At 38.1% G+C, this 17,518-nt stretch overlaps 2 protein-coding genes across 3 annotated transcripts in view; one reads left to right on the top strand and one right to left on the bottom strand.

The window, feature by feature from the left end:
- Nucleotides 1–6,769, bottom strand: part of LOC131795888 (fibropellin-1-like) — a 20,878-nt gene extending 14,109 nt beyond the window's left edge. For both annotated transcript variants that reach the window (XM_066169867.1, XM_059113487.2), the window contains exons 1-6: nt 6,640–6,769; nt 5,812–5,932; nt 4,722–4,898; nt 3,526–3,964; nt 1,164–3,161; nt 149–397 (exon numbers count right to left, since the gene is read on the bottom strand). In XM_066169867.1, the coding sequence (XP_066025964.1) occupies nt 149–397; nt 1,164–3,161; nt 3,526–3,964; nt 4,722–4,898; nt 5,812–5,868 (2,920 nt within the window). In that variant the 5' untranslated portion in view covers nt 5,869–5,932; nt 6,640–6,769. The remainder of the gene's footprint in view (nt 1–148; nt 398–1,163; nt 3,162–3,525; nt 3,965–4,721; nt 4,899–5,811; nt 5,933–6,639) is intronic.
- A 463-nt stretch (nt 6,770–7,232) lies between these two features.
- LOC131795880 (inactive rhomboid protein 1-like) lies at nt 7,233–17,203 on the top strand. Its single transcript, XM_059113480.2, has 9 exons — nt 7,233–7,412; nt 9,764–10,191; nt 10,917–11,029; nt 11,590–11,758; nt 13,129–13,243; nt 13,791–13,860; nt 14,741–14,825; nt 15,294–15,423; nt 15,913–17,203. Exons 1-9 carry the CDS (start codon nt 7,367–7,369, stop codon nt 16,218–16,220), a joined length of 1,464 nt encoding a protein of 487 aa, XP_058969463.2. The 5' UTR covers nt 7,233–7,366; the 3' UTR covers nt 16,221–17,203.
- Nucleotides 17,204–17,518: the final 315 nt, after the last annotated feature.

A 17,518-nucleotide genomic window follows, 5' to 3' on the forward strand; every position in this document is an offset into this window, starting at 1 on the left:
ATAGGGATCCCGCGAACAAATTTATTTATTTCTCACGTCAGGTTTTTGACATCTGTTCAACTAACTCAGCGATAGAACAGAGGCAACAATGATGAACAACTATGAGACAGTCATTTTTCAAAATTCCACCACGTTTTCATCGACTCACCTTTTTCACATCTTTTTCCAACAAAACCCACGGGACATTTGCAGAACAGGTCCTTTCCATTGTCATAGCAAGTGGCATCATTGAGACAAGAAGATAATTGGCACCTGTCACTCTTGATTTCACAGTGGTTGCCATGGTACCCTCTGGGACATATGCACCCTGTGCCATTTTCAGTTCGATGGCATCTCCCACTGTTTAAGCAAATAAAGCTCGCACAGTTATCTGTTTCCTTTATTTCACAATAGCGACCTGAAGTTAGAATTTATTTTTAACACGTTCAATCATACAGTGTGTATGCCATATTTCAATATGAGATCCAAGGAAAGAAAGGGGGAGGGAAGGGAAGCAGGGTTCGTACCCTTTTCATAAAATTTCAAAGACTTTTTGAGGACTCCGAATTTCACCTTAAACCTTACATTCCCCAGATTTAAAAATCAATTCTCCTTATGGCTACATACATTTGTTAGAGCGTTAATTCTAAAAACTTAAATGCTTGAGTTAAGCAGATTTCCAGGACCTCCGAACTTTTTCCAGGACTTCGCAGTCTTGGGAAATGTCAAAATTAAATCCCAAGACTTTCCAGGTTTTCCAGTACCCGTACGAACCCCTAGGGGTGGGGGGGGGAGGGGGGGGGAAAGGGGGTTCAATAACACCTAGATAGGCATGCCATGCTTCTCCAAGAAAATATAGCCTGTTCCAGGCATTCAGTTTGTAGAGCGAAGCCTGATAGTAAATAGCGCTATAGTAGCGGAGAGTGAAAAAAACAAGGGAGGCTCCGTATTACTGTAGAAATTGTTGCCTTGAACAGAATACCGAAAAGCCTTTTACTTGTTGAATTAAGTTCTTATTGATTAAGTGCGAAGGTCGGACAGGAAAATATTTGGCTCACGGACTGATCTTAACAAGGTCCGTGTTTCATTACTGAGAAAACTGACATTGCTATTTGAGAAAAGAAAAAAAAACGAAAAAGCTGTGTTCATTTGAGTATTTGGGCAGTTTCAATTGTTTTTCTCACCTTTGAAGCCTGATAGGCACCAGCAAGTGAAATCAGATATCTCATTGGTGCAAGTTCCATTATTCTGGCAGGGTGTTACTGCACACTTATCCACCTCTATAGAACAGTTGACACCTTTATAACCAGGAGCACACATGCAGCTAAAACTATTCACGCCATCCACACATCTACTTCCATTGTGTTGACATGGCTGCCACAAACAATCATCAATGTTCACTCCACAAGTTTTCCCTTTAAACCCAAGAGGGCAGACACAGAGATAGTCGTCTACCATGTCAAAACATTTGCCTCCATTGTGACAAGGGAAACTGGCGCAATCATCAACATTGACTTCACAATTGTTTCCAGTGAAGCCACTTTGACAGACACATTTATAACTACCAGCTTCCTCCAAGCATGTTCCATTGACACACGGCTGTGACTGACACTCATCTATGTCTTTCTCACAGTGTACACCTGTATACCCCAGAGGACAGTTACAGATAAAACCATTTACTAAGTCAATGCATGAACCCCCATGGTGACACTTTTGATTGACACAGTCGTCAATGTCCACATCGCACTGTTTACCAGTATAACCTGGTGAACAAGTGCATTTGAAGTTGTTTACAAAATCAGTGCAGTTGCCTGAGTTTTTACATGGCTGCCTGGCACAATCATCAATGTTTATTTCACAGTTGTTGCCCCCAAAGCCTGGACTGCAGAGACACTGAAACTTGTTGATACCATCAAAACAGAACCCTCCATTCTTACAGCTGTCACCAGTACAGTCATTAATATTTGTCTCACACTTCTTTCCTGTAAAACCTGGCTTGCAGGTACATTTAAAGCCATCGACCAAATCAGTGCATAATGCATCATGGTAACAAGGAAATGAATAACACTCATTGATGTCTACAGCGCATGTCCGCCCTTGGAAACCTGGAGCACACAGGCACTTAAAGTCATTTATCAAATCCACACAAGTTGCTCCATTGCTGCATTGATTAGCTTCACATTCATCAAGATCTATTTCACAGTAATGACCAGCATATCCCTTTGCACAAAGACAAGTATAATTTTTGACACCATCTACACAAGTGGCATTATTTTGACAGTTGTGTGAATGACAGTGGTTGATATCCACTTCACAATGTGTGCTTGTGAAACCCTCTGGACAAACACAATGTAATGAAGAATTATTAGAGATGCATGTACCCCCATTGCGACAAAAGAATGCATTACATGCATTGACTGAACCAGCACAAGTTCTTCCTATGATTCCCCCTGAACAGTTGCACATAAAATTGTCAATCAAATCAATGCAATCCCCACTCTGACAAGGATTAGGAGAGCAGTCATCCATATTTAATGAACAAGTTGGATCTATGAATCCGTTGCGACAAATGCAGTCATATCCTTGTCCATCAGGCCTGTTGATGCATGTTCCACCATTCAAACAAAGTGGATTAGCACAGTTGTTAATGACCATATGACAGTCTTTACCCGTATAACCTGTTGGACAAGTGCAGTTGTAACTGTTGACAAGATCTAGACATGTGGCATTGTGATGACAAGGATTATTTGCACAGTCATCAATGTTAACCACACAATCCTTTCCTGTAAAACCAGTCTGACATACACATCTGAAGTCATCCACTGCATCTATACACACACCTTGATTCTTACATGGCTGCTGAATGCAGTCATCAATGTCGACTTCACAGAACTGTCCTGTGAAACCAGGCTTACAGATACACTTGTATGAGTTTATTCCATCAACACAAGCTGAGTTGTGCATACACATGTGGTCTCTGCATTCATCAATATCTATATCACATTTTAGTCCAGTGAATCCACTCATGCAATTGCAAGAAAATCCATTGACTAAGTCAACACATGTAGCATTATTGTCACATGGTGCAGATAAGCAGTCGTCAATGTTTACTTCACAGTTTCCTCCTTTGAAGCCCACTGCACAGTCACACAAAAAATCATTCACTTGGTCGTGACAGGTTCCTAGTGGCAAAAAATGTAGCATTAATTAAGGTTACAACTTAGACACAAATGGGACCCCCCAGTCATCCCCCCCCCCCCAAAAAAAAAAGCTGAAATTTTATGGTGATTCACAATAGACAGGTTTTAAACCATTATAAAGGTTCATTCAGTCAGGCTTTTTTCATGGAATGCAGTATCAAATCATTTTGAATTTCAGATGACGGTTCCTTTGCTTTACCATTAGCACTTCTGACCAGTGTCAGTAATGTATGGATTGTGCTCATTCCTTAGCTTAAAATATCTTTGGAACAGAGGGTAAACTGGCAGAGTTCTTAATTAGGGCAAATTATCTCAAACTGTGGTATGAACCACAAAATCAACTCACCTCCATTTTTACAAGGTGCTTGCTCACAATCATCTATGTCCCTCTCACAGTTCTTTCCTGAGAAACCAGTCTTACACACACAAAGATAATCATTCACTCCATCTGCACATATTCCTCCATTCTGGCAAGGATTACTACCACAGTCATTGAAATTTATGTCACAAAGAACTCCTGTGTATCCTGGAAGGCACGAACAAGAGAACCCATTCACTCCATCAATACATGTACTACTGTGGTGGCAAGGTAACTCTGCACAGTCATCAATGTCAATCTCGCAAAACCTTCCCCCAAATCCAGGCTGACAGTGGCAGCGAAAATCAGCAACAAGATCTTGGCATGTTGCCCCATTCTTACATAGATTGCCTTGACAGTCATCAATGTTTGTCTGGCAGATAATTCCAGTAAATCCCTTACGGCATTCACATTGAAATGAATTGACCTAAAATTAAGAAAAATAATATCATTAGCCATTCTTAGTTCTATACTCCATAAGATATTAACTTCTACATGGCTTGACTACTTTCCTTCCCCTTCTCTACTGGTAGAACCAGCAGTTGAGGATAGACAATGGTCTAACAGGTAGCCAGTATGCCGGATTTGGCTTTAAAATTAAGTTGACCAACAATTAAGCTTTAGGTTTAGTGACCTGTATTTCAATCTTGGGCAACACTTTTCACTAGAACTTTCACTGTTTTTATCTTTGGCTTTGAGATATAAATCATAGCACAGAGTAGCAAGCTGTCAAGAAAAACTGACAAATTGTTAGGGGAATGAGTATTAGGGTCTACTAAGTTTCAACTACTGCTTCTGCTGTGAGAGAAAAGGTATAATCTGCACCCAAGTGAAGTGAAGCCACTAAGAGTGTTGCTTCCACCTTGGATGAGATGCTACATGTACACTGTAGTTTGCATGTTACCTGCATACAATTCTTCATGCTAATCCCAGACAATTAGTCATTACCCATACCTATTCCTGAATAAAGAGAGGCACTGCAGGAGGTACATGTAAGTGTCTTGTCCAAGAACCCAAACAATAACCAGGCCAGGACTTGAACTCGACCTTTCACCCATATAGTACAGTTTGCTAATAATTAGGCCACTGTATGACTCTCATCTTCTGATATAAATATAGATCAGAAATTCCAGGAATGGGCCTTACAACATGAAAGACAGTAGAGAATTCTAGATTTTAAGTACCTGATCAATACACGTCCCATTGTTATGACATGGATGTGCAGCACATTCATTTGTGTCAGTTGCGCAGCTTCTTCCAGTAAACCCTGCTGCACAGTGACACACCTGCTGTCCACTAGCTGTTGTAACACAGGTACCACCATTCAGACATGAGGTGGATAAACAGGAACTATCATAACCCTAAAAAAAAATTAAGAAATCTTTGAAGGTAGATATACCAACCCTAATATTGGAAACCCCTAATGTAATATTGCATAATGTTCATGCAAGTAACATTGTTTCATGCCTTTGTCTTAACATTAATGACGTTGTCTGATATAGACAAAGTTGATAGGATGGTTTAACAAAAATGATTCACTGAGCCTCTGTCAGTACAAATGCTGTTCTTTAAGTGTATTTGCTCAGGTAATAGATAGAAATGATGCTCATCTTATCTGTTCTTTATTCTTCTGAGGCAGTAAAAAGCTATATATCTGCCATTTTGAAACTAAAGCTTAAGCACTTTGGTATAATGTATTGACTGTTGCAAGAATTTTTTGTAATAATCACCTGAACAACTAAGAGGTTAAATATTCTTTGAGTTGTAAAATCTTAGAAAGATCTTTAAGAATCCTGAAAGATCTTCATGAGGACCTTTTGGGATCTTACAGAGGATCTTCATAATGATCTTTGAAAAGTCTCTATGGATCTTTAAAATTATTGTTAAGATCTTCAAGGATCCTTAATTTTCTGGCCAAGATCTTCAAGGATCTTTCATTTTCAAAGATCCTTAAAGATCCTGTGAAGTTTTTCATCATAGCTGATAAAGGAGGTGAGAACTGCAAAGAGGAACGCAGAAATAACTTCTACAGTGACCTTCTTCCTCTTCTGCACCAGCATTTCCCAGCTGGGTGTATTATTCAGGAACTAAATAACTATTTCCATAACAGCTGCTGATGGTGTAATTAAGGCTGCTGTGCTCTGAATAGGAGCCATAAAGGCAGAACCCAAACTAAAGAGCCTGTTTCCAGGCTAAACAGACAGTGGTAAGAGGTCTTATAGGCAGTTGCAGATGACTGGTAACCAGCTTTTATTGAAAGGTCTGTGTAATTACCTTGAGAAAGCCACTCCATAATAAAACAGTAGTGGTGATTATCCTAGAAGTTATCATTCCTCTGTGGAACAAATTATGATCCAGGACTATTAACAATTGCCAAGAAACTTCATTTGAGGAGCTGAAAAAGAAAAGAAAATACGAATAAAAGTGTTCACCTATTTTAGCCACTTTAGAAGAGGACGTTTGTTTTGGGAATTTTAGACTGTATTGAAACATTACAATTTTTTCTTTATCAATAGAAATGGTAACTTGCAGACTCATTTGAGCTACAAGTTATGCAGACAAGGATTAAAAGATGGAGATACAATTAGGTTCATTAATGAATGAACATAGTGTAAGAAAATGAAAGTTCGATTAATAATATTTACCAATTGATCACCTGAATGTTATTTTGATTGAAACAAAGAGGATTGTACCTTGACTACCGATAATCATATATAGTTTCTTTTTTTCTGTCCTTTTTTCGCGATATTTGAACTCAATAACCAAAAAATGTAATAAATATTAAGTTCACAGTGAATATATTAATCAATTGAGTGCATCAAAATTAAATTTAGACAAGCATAAATGAAACATTTGCTCAACGTACAGCTCAACTTAAATACAACAAATTCCACTGACAAATTATTTATAAAGCTCACACTGTGCAAAACTTAGAGAAAACTCATTATTAGCTAGCGAATTAAAAATCGTTACATTTATTAAATAACGAACTATTTGAAACTATCTGGTCATATGATGGCGCGAAAAAACATTCACAGTGAGGCTTTAAAGAAAAGACCACGTTATAAACATAAATTTTCCACAAATTGGTAGCTAACTTACCGAACTGAATTCCATTCACGTTTATAAAGCTCTAGGAGTACAAGGAACGAAAGAACGACGAAATACAAGTCTGCAAAACTCAGAATTCCTTCAGTGTCAAGTATTCACGCCTGGTTTATAGACGCCGTAATCAAGACAACAGACTTGTCGGCGAGAAGACTGGACTTTAGACAAGATGTAGTAAAGATTATATTCACGGAGGAGTGGGTGACAACTTGGCACTTAAGCGAATGATGAAAACAACCAAGACGAGGAAGAACTTTACTATAAAGAAGACTAATTAAACAGTCCCCTTTTTTATCGAACTGACTTTAACTCAGCCTTACATTTTGATGATAAAGGAATTTTTTTAAAGCGAAGAAATTTTCAATTTGCCGCCCCCCCCCCTTGCTAGTGGGTATGCCCAAAGTGTACCATAAGGATTTCTCTCCCGTTAAGAAATTCCGAAACTGATAACGTTAAATCGAAACTATTAATACTCTAAATTCAGAATGAATAGAATGGTGATTATTTCTTGTGAATATTATGTTTTTTATCAATTTCTCCCCAAGAATCCCTGCAATTTCAAGTGCGTTTTAATTCATAATGCATGATATGCTACTATCTTCTCCATACTATCAGAGCGAGGATGTGGGAAGGCTGAGTTGAATCGAAAGTGCCTAATCAGCTTTCAGTTTAGATGTAACGGTGACTGTTTGGAGGTGTGGATTTGAACTGCTTCTTTTAGATGGAAAGCATGGAACGAGAGCCACTTCTTGGAGTAAAAAAATCAGGTATGAAGCATGAGATACGATTTTTTCCTCTGGTTTTCCGCTCAACACGACAAAAGGTTATTTCGCGAATACTGCGTTTCTATAATGTTAGGTTGCAGTACTTTGTTGTGATCTTAGTGACAAAATCTAATCGCAAGTCAAACAAGAAGAGAATCTAATCCACATACCTTTAAAATTCATTATCAACTAAGAATGTTTCTTTGTCAGTAATCTGAAATCAAGAGCATTGATCAGACGAGAGAAACTTCACGTTTGAGAAATATAGTTTGTGGGCCAGATTTTTGTGATGCATAACTGTGTTAAAAGAGATTTATCAGTAAAAGACGTAAAGATACAAGTAGTTATTTTCGTTGTATCTTCCAGTTAAAAAATTGGTCAAGAGAGTAGGTAATTCAAGTGATTCGCTTCGGCAAAGGGGAGTTTTAGCATGAATTGCAGACTACAACATGTCAATGTCTCGTGATCGTAACATGATAATTACGTCTGCACTTCACTGGCGTTAAAATGACATTTACTGATGTTATCGTAAATTGAACTTTCTGAAGCTATCCAACAACATTATTTTTCCTTTAGATATATTTCTTACATAGTTGCCGTAGTTCCAAAGGCAAAATATAGTAAGCGTTTGGAATTGCCCTTTAGAAGCATATTGATAAATTTACACAATCTATCGTTTACGCCATTGCTTTGTTTATGCACGAACTCTAAGCCCAATGAAGTATGGGACTGTGAGGAAATCTTGCCTTGCGTTTTCTTGGTGATGTTGGGTTTAGCAGTCCTGTCAAAATTATGAATTTCATGTAAAGATTCATTGATATTCAACAATTGTTCACCGTGGTGGAGGTGAATAGTGGAGGATATTCACTGTGTTGCAACGCGGTGAGGTAAATATCCACCACTTTCATTGACACTTTGGTAAATAATCGTTTTAGAATATCTACATCTACTTTTATTAATTGACAACGCTTGCACATCAAGTCACAATTGGTTTCTTTCTATCATTATATGGAAAAATGACTAAAAGTAGACATTTGATGTGAGGTTTTGACATTTCAGTTGCTGGGAGGTGAAGTTAGTAACTGTAGTAATAACTATTCACCAAAGAGAAGGTACTAAGTGGTGGATATTTACCTAGCTGTGAAGTGGTGAGGTAAATATTTACTTTTAGCCACCAACACTGAGGTGAATACTTGTCTCAGTATAAAATAAAACTGTGAGACAAAACAGCACAAAAAGATCATTTGAACTCCTTCATTCCTGCAATTATTGCAATATTATTAGTGCAAATTCTGTGCATATTGCTCAAAGGTGAATGAAAAAGGATGATTAGAGTTTAAGTAGCCAATCATTCAGCACACTTCAACACTATCCAGTATTTTAATATATACTTATGCTTATCATTTCTGAGCAGGCCTGAATCAGCCCTTGCAGCTCTTTTTATCTGTGTGGATTGTACTTATAAAAAATTGTTAAGGGCTCAATGCAGTCTGGCCAAAGTCCCCTGCAAATTGCTGCAAAGAGCCATGAGCTAATAGATATGGGCTATAGAAATCCTTCATTACATTGCTTTACATAACATTACAGAGAAAAGACCTTGGCCACTAAATTTAAAGTGATTTAAGTTGTCAATTTGGTCACTTATGTTAATAGGTCATGTAGCAAGTGTAAAGTTTTTATTTTAATGGATAAATAGAATAATAATTATGTTCTACTGCAAGGAAACAAGTTAAAAGAATTTGTGTGTGAACTGGTGAAGGTGGGGTAGACCTTGTTTTGTTACTTAGCTGCCAGCACCCAAGAGCAATATGAAGCCAATCCTGAGTTGTGAGGCTTCCTGAGTGGGCAAGACAGATCCATCTTGCCTGCTTGGATAGCCAGTCAGGGTAGCTTGGGAAGCCCAGTTTGATCCAGTGCAAGAAAAAAATTCATAGAGTGAAATTACAAACTGGTAACTTTTGGACTACGTTGGTGATGAAGTTGCAAAAAGGGGTAGACGGCTGTCCAAACAAAGACAACATAAACAACTGTGGTGGGTTTATTATGCTACAAACACTGTGTTGGCTTTGTTTATTGGCTCTCAAAATAAACAAGTCATTCTTGATTTTTATTTAAGGGAAATCTGTTTGCTGGATGGTAACCTTGTTCTCTTTTTGTGTTTTTATGGACCTTTACTTTATCTCAGTCCATAAAAACACAAAAAAGAACTCAGCCAATATCCAGCCATCTTGACCTCACACTAAGTCAGTAAATGGGCAAACTCACCTAAGTGTTAGGGGACATAAACTTGTGACTGGGCAAAACCTTTTGATACCAGTAACTTTTTTTAGCTAGATCTTTCAATCTCTCAACAGGTCGTCAAACTCACAATAGATATCCCTACTCTAGATCATCAATCAGCGATGATTTTAATGAAACCTCTGTGTATTCCTACTGTGGGAATAATTACAACATTCCCAGACCAGACAGACGACATGCATATTCTGATACAACATCCACAAGTAATGAAGAGCCTCCTGCTGCAAGGAAAATTCATCGGCCTTACTTTATATGTCTAGTAACAATTGCAAATGTGGCACTTCTTATGTACATCTGTATTGCTGGTGGAGTGGAGACTATTGCTTTTAAGCCAGAACGTCAAAATATATCAGTTGACAGATTTGGATACATAGGATCAAATGATTCAGTGCATAAACAAGATATTTTTCGATATCATGGGGTCAACTGGTTCATTGGACCTAATTCATCTTTTCTGGTTCAGACGGGGGCTAAATTTGGTCCGGTGAGTTAAGAATATTTCCTGCTATTCAGTTTATACTGATGAAGAGAATTTGGTTGATTATCAAGAGCTTCTTTAGTTTTTGACCATCTTCATTATCCTTATAGCTTTAATTAGTTTGAATCAGCAAATATTGTAAAGAGAAACTTGATCTCAGCAACTCTTAGGGGTTTTAGGGTTAAATTTACAAACAGGTAGACATTTTTTTATTTTCAGTTGTAAGGTTTCTTGGCCATGTTTTGTGCACTTTCACAGCACTTGAAGGTAATGAAGGGATCTTATACTGAGAACCCATGCAATCATCGCAAAGACTAGGTGCCATATTTTCACTTCTATTAAGCAGTTGTGGTCACCTTTGGCTGAGTCCCAACAGCCTGTTTGAATGGTCACTTAAAGTGGTTAACCCTTAAACTCCCATGAATGATCAAGACAAAATTTCTCCTTACCATATCAAAATAATATCAAGAAGACAAGTGATGAGAATAAAGAAAAATATTAACAAGGGGATAATTTGTTGATCCAATACCAAATTCTCCAAACTAACATCACAAGAACTATATGACAGACAAGAAGGAGAAATTACTAATGAGATCTTGGGAGTTAAACAGTTAAAGTGGAACCACTGTGGCAAAACTAAAAATAAGGTAACTGACCGAAATGTCTAGAACAACTCCCTGGAAAAAACTGTTGGAAGACAATAATTGCATTCATTAAATGTTTTTTTTCAGTGCATGAAGAAGTTGGAGGTCGTAGAAGAAAGAATTAAAAATATATCAGAAAAAGAAGCCGATTATGTTTGTTGTTCCTTTCATGAGGAGTGTGGAATGGTGAAAAATTCAAGGTATGGGTTTATTTTAAAGTAGCACTTACTGGTAATCTAGCAGAGCCCTTTGCAACTTAACATCAATAAGTATCTTCTCCATACTGTTCTCTGTACATTTCCTAAGGTATTGAAAAGGAGAATTTGTATGAAAATCAGATGCTTCTTAAATTGGTGATCATTGCCTTCATTCTCATAACCATTACATTTAATTTAAGGGTGACACTGTAATGAGAAATAAGAGGTCAGCCAATCTTGGGGGTTAAAGGGTCAAGCATTCCAATGAGTCCCACAGAACTGGCTTACTAATTTCAAGCTGAGAGCTTCTTCCAGTCAAGGGAAGAGAAGGGAGCTTTCTTTAGAGGGCACTATATTCATTTTATCAATGTTTTGCTGAGGGAATATGCTATCACATGTACTTTGTCAAAAAATCTGCAATTTGGATGGAATCCCTTGTTTGTTTCTTGTTATCATATTGGTCAGTTTTTTATTAGTAACCTTGCTTATGGTTATTTTTTTGTTGTTGTCACATTTACTGCTATGAGTGCCAATGAAAATCAATGTGCAATTTTCTTTTAAAGTTGCCTACCAGGTATTATCATTGACACTGGGAACTGTACAAGTCCAAATAGTCATTACTGCAGACATGGTGTTACCCTGCGACCCTGTTGTCTTGGACTTTACTCTCAGTGTGAGGTTATCTCTGAGCAGTATTGTCTATATATGGGAGGTCACTGGCATAAAAACCAGGTACAAATTGAAATTTTTTTCAATGAAACGAATCATTTTTACAGTTACCTTTAAATTTTGATCATGATTTTAGAACCTTCCCCCCCTCATGTAATCTGAGCTAAAACATGTCCCCAAGATGACTTCTTTAGCTAAAAGTGAATGGGTAGTGGGCTGCCAGATTAAATTGGAATAGATTAGAGGAACATCAACCTGCATAAAAATTTATGAAGCAAGGCTTAAAATAACTTTAAATTATAGGTCTTAATTTATCCTTCTGTTAAAAAAGACAATTTTGAAAGTATCTTTATTTATTACATCCATTTTAAAATCACCAGTGATCCTTGCAATCTGATTGGCCTTCTTTGGTGTAGTTTATTCACAAATTGTGATATTTTTTTGCTCTAAATTGCATATTTTTCCTAGCCAATAGGAAGGCTATTCTAAATCACTTGACAACAACCAATCAAATTACATGAAAATTAGTGAAAACTTTTGCAACTTTTAAAAATCTTGAACTCAGTACTGGATCAATAAAATATCTAATTATACAGACTGAAAAATCCTGTATCCAACTGACTGCAGAGTTTTGTGACCTCAAAATGGATGTGATAAGGTGGTAATTGGACTTCATGCTAAGCAATTGTGGTCTAAAATCATACTTGTTATTACAAATCAAACTTGCGCTTCAGTCTTTCGTTTTGAAATCACGCATATGATTTCAGACCAAATTGCACAGAACGAAGTGCAATTAAACCATTATTAACTAGCCAAATGGTTTCACTCTTTTCAAGTATCACCCCTTGCTATATAGATTTAAAAGGAAGACAGTCATTGTTGTCAATGGTAATTTGCAATCTGAGCATGCCCGAAGCCAGAAATAAAATGTGAACAAAACTGCCTACATTTGGGTATGAAACAACTGGTTACGAAATGACTGTGGTTACGAAATGACCGAATACCCATCCATCTTGAGCGAAGCTTGGTCTATGATGGCTTCAGGAACAAAAAGATCAGTGCTCTATTAAGAGCTACACTGTAATAATTGTTTATTGTTTTGAGAGACTCAAAAGAAACCAACTGTTTTTGTAGCATAATAAACTCACGAGAGTCGTTTATATTTTCTTTATTTTGACTGCTTTTCTGCTTCTGCTTTTCTTATCGCCGATGTTGTCCAAGAAATACTGACTTTATATGTCCGCTTTAAGTCATTTTTTTTTCTTGCGCGGGATCAAATCGAGCAATCCCGAGCGTGCAAGATGGGCCCATCTCTCCCGCTCGAGTGAACAATCAACACAAGATTCGCTTTTTATTGGCCACAAGCACTGCCAGCAATATAATAAAACTTAATTTGACTTCTTTTCCATGTTTCCTTGTTGACATTGGGGTAGACCCTCTGTAGCCAGGTGAATTGCCTTGATGGTATCTGTGGAATGAGTGGTGTGAAGAACGAGACTGGTGGAAAGCAGTGGTACAGATTGATCACGGCAATCTTTTTACACCTCGGTAAGTTTTTTTGGGTTTCAAAGGTTTTTTTGCTGTCTGTGAACCTCCTTCTCAGCGAGGGGGGCACTCCTATTTGACCAGACAAGCTGTATTTGGGGTCTTGAATCATAAACGGGGTCTAAGATTTAACTCTTCGGTTTCATAAGCAGGGTTTCTCTCTCCATCTGAAGTATGGAATGGACAGTGGGTAGTTTGTATGCACAATACGTACCATTTTTTTTCATTTCTCTTGCTTGCTCCCTTTGTTCAGACGTCACACTTTTTCTGCAAGCAAAGAAACAATTGTGCCAAAGCGCTATTAATGAGGGCGTGCTTGCAAAACTACCTGTGACTGTGAGAATGACTTTTATTTGTCCCTGCTGTAAATGGAAAAACAATGCTCTGTTACCCAACCCCCTTTTAACGAAAGCGACGCTCGCTCCTTCCCCTCCCGTGGCTAAACAGAGCAGAGCTCGATTTTTCCCCACTAAGTTCTACATGTAGTTGTAAATGGCAACCTCACAATGGCCTAATAAAGGGGAGTGTCATGAATTTTTTTTTCTTTCAGGAGTGATTCATCTAATTGCAAATCTCAGCTTCCAGATTCCTGTAGGAATTTTGATTGAAAGAGAGATAGGGTGGGTCTCCTTTGTTATGATTAACAAGGGCTTTTCATACAAAATAGATTACTAGTAGTTGAAATTTTTTTTGTAGTGATGTTTTATCTTTAAACTTTGTGCACTACACGAAATTATAGAATAGTCTAGTTTTCAGATTGGAACGCTTTCAACGGTACTCTGAATTTGAAAACCGTGCCTCTTTCTCGTCTTTCTTTCTTCCCTTCTGTCTGTCTTTCTTTTTTCCTACCTTTCTTGTCATTCTTTCTTCCTTTCTTGTTTTTCCCATGCTAACTAGTAGCAAGGACGTTTTTGAGAGGCGACCGTTGGCCGGAAGTAGTACATAACTACTTCCGGTGCGGTTTAACGTCGCCCAATCAATTTCGAAAGCTCTTTCACGTAGTAAATGTTCAAATGGTAATTCTACTTGTTAAGTGATAGTTTTGTCTTTTTAATTTGCGATGGATTGTCATCCCAGCCAGGGACTGTTGCAATTCTCTTAGTCGGAAACTGGGAACAGGTGCGGCCACAGATATGGGTCACTTCGCTCGATAGGTGACTACACCTTTCGTATGAGAGGTGCCCGAGAGTATTCATGCGTATGCTATGAAACTGGCTAATAAACCGCCTGGACCAGTGTTCTCCTACTCAGGCGGTAACTGGTGAAATTTACCGCCTGTAATACCTTTTCTTACGACCCAAAATAGCTTGGGATTCTTGCAAATTCAACAGGATTGCTCTACCGGTTTCAAAATTTCTTCACTCTTTCCTACCAGAAATAAGGGAGAACTTTACCAGACTTGTTGACAGTATAGTATGTAGCCACAACAACGGAACGTCTTTTTGTGTAGATAAGTTTTTTTGTGTTGTTTTTTGATGAAGTTCCCTTTTCTTTCATTAGATCCATTCGGATTGGTTTAATCTACCTGATAAGTGGCATCGGTGGGAATTTATTTTGCGGACTTTTTGATCCTCTGACTCCACAGGTATGTACACGGGTGAATTCGCAAACAATTTTTAATTTTGCGACTCCATGCACACATAACCTCTCCCTAAAAACTTAATACTCACTTAAACAGACGGTTGATGAGAATTTAGAAACAGAAAGAAACTCTTTTTCTTGATCTCTAAAGTTGACAGTTGAACAAAGATATCGAGTCGGAAGAATAAACTAACATCTACTTTGCTGAAGTTTCATTTTAAAGCGAAGCTTGGATAAGCGGCGGCGATTGGGAAATCTATTTAAGGCCTGAACCGTTTTCTCCTAGAAGACAAATAACTACAAAAGTGCTGCGTCCTCTAAAATTAACCGGATTTAAAATTCCGGGTTAAAACATGGTAGAAAAAACTTCATTACCTTCTTAAGCTTTTTATGGGGTTCTTAGCTTTTTCCTTTGTCCTGCGCTCTCTTTGTTTTTTGATTCTGTATTTTCTTTATCGATTAATTGTTATAGGCTGGTGCCTCGGGAGCTCTGTTCGGTATCCTTGCCTTAGTGATAGTTAAAATGGTGCAATTTGGACGTGAAGTGAAGAGACCGTGTGTTGAAGCTCTTATGGTGCTGGTCGTGGTAATGATCAGTTTTGGTAAGTTCGGTAACTTAGTTTATAGTTCGTTCCTTCTCGAACGAATCATTTCCCGATGAGATGTTAAGTGACGTGACGTGATGTCATGTCATTTGACGTGATCACATCTGGTGTCACGTGAAATAATGTCGTGTTTATATTTTTTTCATTGCTATTGTTACTTGCATGCCAATCTGACATGAAAAAAGTTGAAATTGAAGTTGGAGTTCTTGAACTGAGGAGGTCTTTTTCTTTTTTTTTGGGGGGGGTGGATCACATGGTTTTCAAGGGGAAGGGAGGGGGTCAGTCGTCGTTAAAAGAATATAAACGGGGGACTATAGAAAATGAGGGGGGGAATAAGAATATTACAGACTTGTGGGGGGAGGGGTAAATTTTTTGGTGAATTTTATTCCGACACAATCAAAATCCTTCAAACCTCCCCTCCCCCCGTCGGTAAATGATGACCAGTTCCCAAAACATGTTTTTTTTAATTTTTATTTTATGTCACAGCCTTAGGGACGTTACCATACATCGGAAACTTCGTGCACATTGGAGGGTTTGTGTTTGGTATTTTTGCCTCGTTGGTGTTCCTTCCACGATCAAACTTTCGTCGATTCCAGACCATGGCTCTTTATACCTGTTTCAAAGGAGTTTTTGCGCTCCTTCTTGCTGCGCTGACTATTGTCTTTTGTATTTTTTTTGCCTTTGACAAAAAGTCCAAGTTCTGTTCATGGTGTCAATACCTCGACTGTGTTCCATATACGGAACATTTTTGTCCAAACATGAATTCAGATGGATATGCAAACACTGGTGGATAGAATTCACTTGTGAATTGATGAAAACAGTGAGATGAAAGGAGATCAGAGCTAAAATAGCGCTCAGACCCTGACGTTATTGAGGCCACACGATTCCTCTTGAATTCTTGACACTAAAGTAACCACTGTTTTAGAAGACAATTAACGATAGTTGACCTGAGGGAGCAAGAATTGATGAGATTCGAGGAGGACTGATGAGTCCACGTAAGAGTTTGGCAAAGTTCAAGGCCTTGCTCATTGTTCAACTGCAATTTCGTAAGAGTATTTTGAGCGGTTTTATGAATTTAAGGATATTCAAGGAGATGCGGTTGTCACCGGGACACAAAGCTGTTTATTTTTAGGAAATAATTAATTTCTCCTTCGCTTGCAGAGAAACCATTTACATCTGAATAACCCAAGCTTAGGCCTATCCATGCCAGAATGCAGGATATAAGGTCTCAACATGACCTTGTGTTGAATAGAAAAGCCCATCTGTATGTAGGATTAATGTTAGTGATTTCGGTTGTATTGGAATCCAAGCCAATGGTGTGTTGTTCAAGGGGTTGGTCTTAGAGCGCTTCACCCCTACCCCCATTACTCCAAAACTGTCTCTGATCCCCTCCACCTCTCCCGCAAAGCTATGTGGAACAAGAACACGGGCGACCAGAGAGTTTAGAGAACGGATAAGAACTGAGCTGCAATAACTGTAAATCGATGGGGTTTAGGCAGTGGATACCAGGAAAAAGTGAAGGAGAAGTATAGAAGTAGCCAAAACGAAAGTTAAGTATCGTTTTGACTTCAGAGTGAACATAGAGGATAGATTCAGCAATAATTTTGCTAGTTGCTGCCGATCCAGGGCCACAGAAAGTACTCTGGATATTACTTGTTTTCTCGAGATTTAATTCTAGTCAAAGTGAGCTGAATATAACTTGCATGAAGATTTATCAAATATGTCTGAATTTAAAATTAAAAGCAAATAAATTTGAGTTTAAAAGAACATTTTAAAATATGCTGTAGGTAAATACAGTTGATTTCTGTTGATGTTGTTAATTATTACAGTGCCTCTTCTGTGACTGGGGCCAAAATTAACCAATCACATGGTAGAAAACGAATAACGACTCCAACTGATTTGAATAGTATCAATCAGTGTGTAGGACCAAAGCGGGTAAAGATGGCCAAGAAATAAGTAGGATTTAAATCTTCGTTTCTTGTAATAAGTTAAGTGAGTTTTGTCGAAAAGACCAAGGTGACAATGGTTGCGCGGTGACTTTTTTGTCCAAAATGGCCCTGCGTCGAAGCGAAATAAGTGGATAACTCGGAGG

This window comes from Pocillopora verrucosa, chromosome 7 (assembly GCF_036669915.1).
Source record: "Pocillopora verrucosa isolate sample1 chromosome 7, ASM3666991v2, whole genome shotgun sequence".
In the NCBI taxonomy this organism is placed as follows: Eukaryota; Metazoa; Cnidaria; class Anthozoa; order Scleractinia; family Pocilloporidae; genus Pocillopora; species Pocillopora verrucosa.

Excerpts from the sequence above, each read along its gene's own strand:
- LOC131795880 (XM_059113480.2), top strand. The coding sequence starts at position 7,367 with ATGGAAAGCATGGAACGAGAGCCACTTCTTGGAGTAAAAAAATCAG. Across the intron at positions 10,192-10,916 it reads CGGGGGCTAAATTTGGTCCG|TGCATGAAGAAGTTGGAGGT; the intron begins GTGAGTTAAGAA and ends GTTTTTTTTCAG. Across the intron at positions 11,030-11,589 it reads GGAATGGTGAAAAATTCAAG|TTGCCTACCAGGTATTATCA; the intron begins GTATGGGTTTAT and ends TTTCTTTTAAAG.